This window comes from Amblyraja radiata, chromosome 28 (genome assembly GCF_010909765.2).
Source record: "Amblyraja radiata isolate CabotCenter1 chromosome 28, sAmbRad1.1.pri, whole genome shotgun sequence".
Classification (NCBI taxonomy): domain Eukaryota; kingdom Metazoa; phylum Chordata; class Chondrichthyes; order Rajiformes; family Rajidae; genus Amblyraja; species Amblyraja radiata.
Genome location: NC_045983.1, coordinates 14,590,396 through 14,599,568, shown reverse-complemented (window position 1 = coordinate 14,599,568; position 9,173 = coordinate 14,590,396). Strand labels below are relative to the sequence as shown.

The following is a 9,173-nucleotide window of genomic DNA, read 5'->3' as shown; positions in this document are numbered from 1 at the left end:
TTAGTTATGGTATAATCATGACAAAACAACCAGAAGACAACCATGTCCAACAAGGCAGACGCATGGAGTGCATTTACCAGCACCAACTGCCTCAGCATCTACATCCTGGGCTCACCATTGATGCAAAATTTAATAGAACCAGCCACAAACACCGTGGACATGAGCAGGTCAGGGCTGAGATCCCACAATGAGCGACTGACCACCCAACACCTGCCCCCCATCTACAGGGGACGTCAGGTGTGATGGAACATGCTCTACTGGCCTGAATGAGCAGCTTCGACAACCCTGAGAAGCTCCTCACCATCCAGGACTAAGCACCCGACTCCATTCACCAGCCTCTACCCTCCCACACCATAATCACCACTCCATCAGCGCTGGGGCCAAATCCAGGGTCTCCCTCCTCAGCAGCACTGTGGGAGGAGCCCCTTCCTCACTCTGACACAGTGGGTCGAGAAGGCAGCTTACGCCCACCTTCTCAGGGGCAGTTCGGGTGGGCGACAGATACTGGTGAGAACACTGATGGGCGAGGAGATCGGTCACGTTCACTGACTACTGCTGCGATCTGTAATGACACACAGTTAGACAGATGATTGGGCAGCAGTTCCAACTGTCTGGGCAAATGGGTCAAAAGTCTTTGTAACGCGAGTGAGTGTGTAAGTGGATTCTCCCGTGACCTTCAAGCCTTGCAAAGAGGTAACATTGCTCAATCTCTCATCATCCACTCTCAGCAGAGGAAATGATGCAGAGAGATTGTTAATTGTTCATTCCTGAAATCGCACAAGAAATAAGAGCAGGTCACTCAACCAGAGGTTCAATGTGACCGCAATAAAGAGAAGAACACACGATGTCAACAGATGCAACTTTATGGTACAGAGGGGAAATATTCAGAGGGGCAGATCTCTACAGACAGGCAACAATCAGGAAGAGCGGCAGTGAAACACAGAGCAGGATTACAACATTGGTAGTTATATACAACTGATAAATAAATACTTTGCACTGTGTGTAGAGGCCTCAGTGGGTGGGGGGTTGGCAGTGGACTCCAACAATGAGAGAAAAGTCAACCCCAAGATCTTTAATGCAAACAAATTGCTGGAACTATTTGACTTGTCAGGCAGAGCTAGAATAAACATCAAGTGGCTGCACTCTCTGGTCTTCTGTACAAATAAGAAACGCTGGGCTTTTAAACTGTTGGAGACACAAATCCTACAGTGAATCAACCAGAAGCCCACACCTCACAACAGCCGTTTCCTCCTCCAGCGAGAGAGAGAAGGGGGCACATTTGCCCCGTGACACACTATGTTGCCAGATCATCTCCAAGGCACTGCAGGAGACACTTCAACTCCGCTGAGCTGCCCACCACTTCAGGTATCGAATGGAGAGTCTGAAAGACAGACAGATAAGACTGGTGTTGGCATTGGTTTATTATTGTCATGTGTACCAAGATGCAGCGAAAAACTTTGTTAGACACTCTCTCTAGGTCCATCATACCATACACGAGTACAAACAAGCCATGCCAAGCACAACAGGTAGCGCAAAGGGAAAAATAACCAGAGTGCAGAATATAATGTGTGCATTACAGTTAGAAAGTGCAGATGAAAAAATAAAAAGTGCTAAGGCCACAATGAGACAGGCTGGATAATCAGGACTACACCCAATTTATGGAAAGACCATTCAGTGGTCTGATAACAGGGAAGAGGCTGTTCCTGAATCTGGTGCTATGTGCTTCAGGCTTTTGTACCTACTGCATGACAGGGGAGGGGAGAAATGACTGGAGTGAAGATTTTCCATTATGTTGTCCACTTTTTCCAATGCATGAAGTGCAGATGGAGTTGTAGACTCAGCTGCACAGATAGAAACAGGCCTGTTGGCCCATCTCGCCCATGCGGACCAAGTTTGCACACTGGGCTAGTCCCCTTTGCCTGCATTTGGCCCATATCCCCCTAAACCTTTCCTATCAATACATCTGTCCAAATGCCTTGAAAGCAGTAATTATATATACTCCTATAGCTTCCTCTGGTAGCTCGTTCCAGATATAGATGACCCATCACACAAACCAACCTCCCTCCCCCCCCCCATCGACACCACACCAAGATAAGATAAGCATTAGCTGGAATGCGACATGTAGGGATGGGCGGCCCTGAGTAAAGCCAGGAATCTGGGCTTCATGTGGCACTTATTGACTGATGCTGGGGGGTGGGGGGAGGGGTGTACAGCAGGCAGCAGCCCTACTGCAGAATCAGCCTGCAGTCCTACCATTTTAATTGAATTCTAATTTAGGATTTCCTTTATGAAGTAGGTAATCAGATCATTATCCTGGGAGCTCCCCAACTCCCATCACAGGACATGATAATATGTATAAAAATCATTTAGGTGATGAAGGACTAAAAATAGTGGAGGCTCGAGAAGGGGTCGTGTGTGCCACAGATCAGCAGAGGGGATGAGTTAAAAAAACAGGTGGCGGGGATGCACGCCCTTGCAAGTGAAGGACAAGGCTAAAGGGGAAAGCAGGGTTTGGACCAAGGAGTCTGAATGCTGGGGAGAAGATCATGAGCAGAATTAGGCCATTCGGCCCATCGAGTCTACTCCACCATTCTATCATGGCCGATCTATCTTTCCCTCTCAATCCCATTCTCCTGCCTTCTCCCCGTAACCTTCGGAGCTCTTACTGATCAAGAGCCTATCAAGCTCTGCTTTAAAAATACCCCATGACTCGGCCTCCACAGCCTTCCGTGGCAATGAATTCCACAGATTCACCACCCTCTGGCTAAAGAAATTCCTCCACATCTCCATTCTCAAGGTATATCCCTTTATTCATTTATGGCGATACTCATTTACAGGAACACTTTTGGTGAAGACCATCAGTGGAGGGCACGTGCAGGGATGCATTGGGGAGGAGGGGATGCAGTCTCCCCTGGGACAGAGTATTGTTAAGGCAGAGATTTGTCGATTCTTGATTACTACGAGTGTTAGGAGTTATGGGGCGAAGGCCGGAGAATGGGGTAGAGAGGGAGAGATAGATCAGCCATGATTGAATGGCAGAGTAGACTTGATGGGCCAAATGACCTAATTCTTCTATCACTTATGACCTTATGAGTAGTGAGGTTCCGAGTCCGGATGGGAGCCATTCTTCCTACCTCCAGATGTTACAGGAAAGGGGAAGGGGGGGGGGGTGGAAAAGAGAGCTGCACCCCATCCTGTCCACCCCCTGTTCCCCAGCCACTTACTTGTCTGATGTGCTCTATCAGGTTGTCCAGCTTGCGCACCTCGGTCTCTGCTTTCTGATTGTTCTCCTCCAGGATGGCTCTCTAGACAGAGGGGGGGGGAACAGGAGGCGTCACTGATCCACGCAACACAACCACTGAACAACCTCCTCGCAGACCGACCGCCTCTCACAACAGCAGCCTTGGTGATGGATCGGTGAGCAGCCCCTCGCTCCCCCAGCTCCCGGCCTGGGGTTGTGCAGCCGGGATTGACTCAAAGAGTCCGAGAGGAGAGTGGGACAGGGGAAGATGACAGGAGGGGACTGGCAGAGCTTGTAGTCCTGACCGCTGGAGAGAGAGAGAGAGAGAGAGAGACACCACTGGTGGGGTTAATAGCCTCAGGGATGCTGGAGGCACCTTCTGCAGTACGTCAGACCAGTCCTGGCCCTGGCAGTGACCAGGTGCTTGTGTGGGCAATGTGAGGAAGCCCAGGGGGTGTGCAAGCTTCACCCAGGGCCAGGGATTGAAATGCTGCTCAGTGCAGACGGGTAAAGTGGGGGAGGAGGAGGGCAACTCTCCCAGACATGGGGAGAAGGGGCCCAATGACCTCCTGCCCTGAAGCAGCCCCTGATTGAAGGAGGGGTGCTGATTTGTGGAAAGGGTGGGGGTATATTTCTAGAGGGGTGGGCTGATGTGTAGAGGGTGGGAGGGACAGGGACCCACCCACAAGCTGCACCAAGTCCACAAGAAGCCACTCACATGTCTGAACATCTTCTCCTTCAGCTGCTGGATCTCGCTGTCCTTCTGCAAGTAAGCCCCTCGCAACTTCCTCACCTTGGGTTGAAGAGGTCAGCAGATGAGAAGCCTGTGAGGCGGTTTCCAGTGCTGTTCCCCACACTGATGAAGGGTCGGCAATGGGTCTCCAACGCCCCAGGGCCACACACCTTCAATCGGCCTGCTCCGTCCACACCCCCTCCCTGCCAGCCGTGGCCCAGAGCAGCAGGCGGTGTCTGTCGGGGAGACGCTGCCTGGGGCAGTGGGCACGGAGACTTACAGTGAGGAGGCATCATAGCCTGTGATCAATAGACTCTGCTTGGGCGAGGATGCGAGCCACGATGGGCAGCATCGCCAGCCAGCACAGGCTAAATGGGCCAAATGGTCGTCACTGGGCATCACTGACCACTGGAGAGGCTCCATGAATTATCCAGCTCTGCCATGCTGGGACTGGAAGTCAATGCCCACAACCCCACCTAGCCCCAGGAAGGATTCACGTCTGCCAACATCAGCCTGTACCCCGTGGACCAGAGTGTAGCAAGAGTGAATTGATTCAATGATGCAGCATTCCAGACTATCACACACGGTCTACTCCACTTTTGCACCCACTCCCTACACACTAGGGCCAATTTACAAATGGTAATTAACCTGCAAACCCGCCCGTGTTTGGATGTGTGAGGAAACAAGAGCACGCAGAAGTTACAGGGAGAACGTGCAAACTCTACACAGACAGCACCCGAGGTCAGGATTGAATCTGGCGCTGTGAGTCATCAGCTCTACCCGCTGCGCCACCACACACGCCCCAGTCACGTCCTTACCTGCTGCTGGAGATCCACCTTCTCCTGAAGCCAGTCCTTGCCCAGCGCGTCCCCGGGGCCCTGGAGTTTGGCAAACTCCTCGCGGTAGGTGCTGGCCTCCGTCTCCACCTGCTGCAGCTGCCGCCTCATATCAGTCACCTGCTGCTTCATCGCCTGAAACCAGGGTCACACACGTCACTCCCGGCAATCTGATCAGACCCCTCCCCCTCCCCCCTCACCCACACCAAACATTCCCCAATCTCTCACCGTCTGGCAGCCACAAGTAGCAATTGTTTCATCAACCTTGGTCGGGGTCAAAAGCCCCCGAGATACACCATCCAGTCACACGCACCCAGTGGTAGAGAGAGTGATGCTCCTTCTCGGCACCATCCCTTCCAACACTGACAAAGTCAGACAGAGCGTAGCTCCCTTTGCACTGTGTCTGACCCTGGACCCTTAACTTCTACCGCTGTACCATCGAGAGCATCCTGACCACCTGCTTCACGGTATGGTACAGCAGCTACACTGTTGCGGACAGGAAGGCACTACAACGGGTGGTGAAAACCGCGCAGCACATCATCGGTGCCCCGCTCCCTGCCATGGATGCCCTCCACCGAAAACGGTGTCTGAGACGGGCTGGGAAGATCATTAAAGACCCCTCCCACCCCAACCATGGACCGTTTGCCCTCCTCCCATCAGGGAGACGGTACAGGAGCCTCAGGTCTCGTACCAGTAGGATGAGGAACAGCTTCTACAATTATACCATCACATTGCTGAACTCGGAGTCCCGCCGATAGATTTCTCCGGTCCCTCCGTCCCCATTGTTTAATTATTCTGTATTTTTGATTATTCTGTATCTTCTTTTTTTTAAATTTCTATGTGCACTACTACTACGGACTGACGCAAAACTGCATTTCGTTGTACCCATACTCAGTATTTGTGCAATGACATTAAAGTTGAATTGAATTGAGTGTGTGATAGAATGGTGCGAAGAGAGCTGTACACTGTCTGAGGTAGACAAAAATGCTGGAGAAACTCAACGGTTGAGGCAGCATCTATGGAGCGAAGGAAATAGGCAACGTTTCGGGTCGGAACGACCCGAAACATTGCCTATTTCCTTCGCTCCATAGATGCTGCCTCACCCGCTGAGTTTCTCCAGCATTTTTGTCTACCTTCGATTTTCCAGCATCTGCAGTTCCTTCTTAAACATTTACAGTGTCTGATCCTGGATTGTGCGATAGGACGGAATGAAGCTCCCCCCCCACACCATCCCATCACACACACACTCCAGGGACAGACACGGAGTGAAGCTCCCTCTACATTGTCCGACCACACGCACCTGGGCGCCAGAAACTCACTCTGTACTGTCACATCATACAATCCCAGGGTCAAGCAGAGCGAAGCTCCCTGTTGTGCTAATGAGCCTTCCTCAGAGACAGTAGGTATGGGCTTCTATTATCCAGTCGACAGCATCATGACAGTTTGATCGTAACAGTGGCTCCACTGGTAAATGGCCTGCAGCCTCAGTGGGAGGGCAATGGGCTGGGGAGCGACTGAGGAGAGGAGAGGTCTAGTCTTTTAGTTTAGTTCAGAGATGCAGCGCAGAAACAGGCCCTTCGGCCCACTGAGTCCGCACTGACCAGCCATCCCCGCACATGAACACTATCCTGCGCACACTGGGGACAATGTACACATACACCAAGCCAATTTACCTACATACCTGTTCGTCTTTGGAGGAAACCGAAGATCTTGGAGAAAACCCACGCAGTCACGGGGAGAACGTGCAAACCCCGTACAGAGGGCACCCGTAGTCAGGGTCAAACCCAGGTCTCCGGCGCTGCAAGTGCTGTGGGGCAGACTCTACCACTGCGCCATCGTGGCCGCCCTTCACTTATTGGACCGAGGTGAATATACGTTCCCATGTGTGGGGGGGGGGGGATAAAGCCTTACCAGAAATTGCGAGTGTTCCTCGAGATTGGAATCCAACAGCTTGTTAAATTCGAGGATGGTCTCATTCTGACAATCCAAGGCTTGCTCCAGTTCACATTTAGTCTGCAAAGGATTTAAAACCTGTCATTTCAGCACTGCAACCGTACCACGTGCCTGTAAATATGACCGGGAGTTGCCAGAGAGTGGTTTCCAGACGTTAAACAGCATTAGGGGTCGGGAGCTGAAGTTGGATGGGCCTGGGGCCATCGAGGAGACTGTGGTAGTCATAGATAGGTGATAACGTGCCTCGGGCACAGGCAGAAGTGGATGGGTGACCACCGGTTAAAGGGAGGAGGTAGAGAGGTGCAGGACACTCCTAGTCATGAACCAGAAGACACAGGTTTGTGGGTATATGCAAGGAGTTGCCAGTGGAGGTGGTTGAAGAAGCATTTCTTCAACCGTTAAAAACATTTGGAGGAAAGGTTTAGAGGGATTTAGGCCAAATGTGGACAAATAGGACCAGCTAAGATGGGGCAGTATGGACAGATTGGGCCGAAGGGCCTGTTACCATGCTGAATGATTCGAATAGAATTGATCGAGCAGATCTCATCTGCTGGGAACTGCAGCAAGGCCAGCCCGACACTGCACGGTGTCAGAAAGATGTTCGACTGCTGCAGTATCAGCACTAACACCCATCAACAGAAGCATGAAATGTCCAGTTACAGGAACAACATTGGTGCTTTGTGTGCAGAACTGCAAATGAAGCATGAACAGAACTAGGAAAGAAAATACACAGCAAAGACGTGAGGAATGTGGTCGATTCTGCCCCAGGGGAGGAGCCGATTGAAGCATTCAATGGGTCGGAGCATAAAATGGACATGTTACATTGGAGGATGCAGGACATGGCACGTAGACACAGTGACACAAGAAACTGCAGATGCTGGAGGAACTCAGCAGGTCAGGCAGCATCTGTGGAGGGAAGGGGCAGGCGATGTTTCAGGCTGGGACCAATTCCACAGATTGAGTGCGACTCGAGTCTGAAGAAGGACCCCGATCTGAAACGCCACCCGTCCATTCCCGCCACAGATGCTGCCTGACCCGCCGAGTTCCTCCAGCTGTGTGTTTGGCTCAAGACACAGCGGTATTGGACTGGAAATGGCAGGACGGGGCAGAGTGAATGTGACAGCGAAAACAAAGACACAGCCGACTCGAGGGTGGTGGGGTGTACGTTACAAGCTGTCAGAGATAGTTGAGGCAGGCACTATAACAGCATTTAATGGACATGTGGACAGATACATGGATAGGACAAGTTTAGAGGGATATGGGACAAACGTGGTCAAATGGGACTGGCTTAGATGGAGCATCTTGGTCGCCATGGACACGTTGGGCTGAAGGGCCTGTTTCCATGCTGTATGACTCTACAACTATGCAGCTACTGAGGTCAACATTTAACCTTGGGGTTGGGGTGGTGGGGGGAGAGAAAGCACAGACACAGGGGCTGCGAAAGGCAGAGGGGAGTTAAGGGGACAGGCCTGAAGGAGAGGTAGAGCTGGGGGTGAGTTTGCAGTTTACATGGAGGCTTTACAGCCATGGTCAAGTGCTGAACGTTACAGGGCCAGCCTCAACACAAGGCTTCACTCTCCACACAGCCACATCTGTACCCATCCCAATCCCGTGCAGAACGGTACGTGCCCGGGTGCCTGTGCACGGCTGCAGCACGCGGACACCAGCGTCTCCCACCTTGGCGTGTGCCTGCAGCTCCCGTGCCAGCTGCCGGTTCTCCGCCTCCAGCTCGCCAACCCTCCTCTGCAGGCTGTGCAGCTCCAGCTGCTTCTTGTTGCTCTTGGCCTCCTGCTGCTCTCGCCCCACCGAGCTGTGGAAAAAGTCCAAGGAGAGGGCTGTTAGATCCCCACACACGGCCGACCAGCCCAGGGGTGTGCGCTCTCCTCGCGGCACGGACCGCGATTGTGACAGGAGGCAGTCAGCTGCACACGTTGGAGGCTGCGCTGGTGTGGTCAACCTGCCCCAAATGAAGAAAGTTGGGGAGGGAGAGAAGGCACGAATCCTTGGGAGACGCGGACTGTTGGAATGTGCAATGGAGGGTGGGGAGCGGAGATTCCCTGACCCATGCCTGTGCCAAACTGGCCAGACTGAGCAAAGACTGGGGCCGGTTATAGCCAAGGATCCTGCACTGAACTGCTGCAGGAGATCAGGTGGTGGGCTCTGCATTCATGTACACTAACTGACAAGGAGTTGTAAAGGATCCGACGTGGTCTCAACCAGTGCGATACATCCCCCCCCCCCCCCCCAACCTAACTGTACATGCAGCAGTGAGCCGAGCGCCAGAGTTCCTGGTTCCCCAGCAGCAAGTCCCATCACTCCAGGGCTGCCCCCACAGTGGACATTGGAACACCAAGGTCACCGGTAATCCTGGCACAGCAGGTAGTGTCCAGCCCAGGAGATGGACACTGGC

At 52.6% G+C, this 9,173-nt stretch overlaps 1 protein-coding gene across 1 annotated transcript in view; it reads right to left on the bottom strand.

The window, feature by feature from the left end:
* Nucleotides 1-847: 847 nt before the first annotated feature.
* Nucleotides 848-9,173, bottom strand: part of spag5 (sperm associated antigen 5) — a 37,902-nt gene continuing 29,576 nt past the window's right edge. Inside the window, exons 19-24 of the mRNA XM_033046379.1 lie at nucleotides 8,441-8,573; nucleotides 6,722-6,823; nucleotides 4,793-4,945; nucleotides 3,960-4,034; nucleotides 3,225-3,305; nucleotides 848-1,381 (exon numbers count right to left, since the gene is read on the bottom strand). Coding sequence (XP_032902270.1) covers nucleotides 1,295-1,381; nucleotides 3,225-3,305; nucleotides 3,960-4,034; nucleotides 4,793-4,945; nucleotides 6,722-6,823; nucleotides 8,441-8,573 — 631 coding nt within the window. The 3' untranslated portion in view covers nucleotides 848-1,294. The remainder of the gene's footprint in view (nucleotides 1,382-3,224; nucleotides 3,306-3,959; nucleotides 4,035-4,792; nucleotides 4,946-6,721; nucleotides 6,824-8,440; nucleotides 8,574-9,173) is intronic.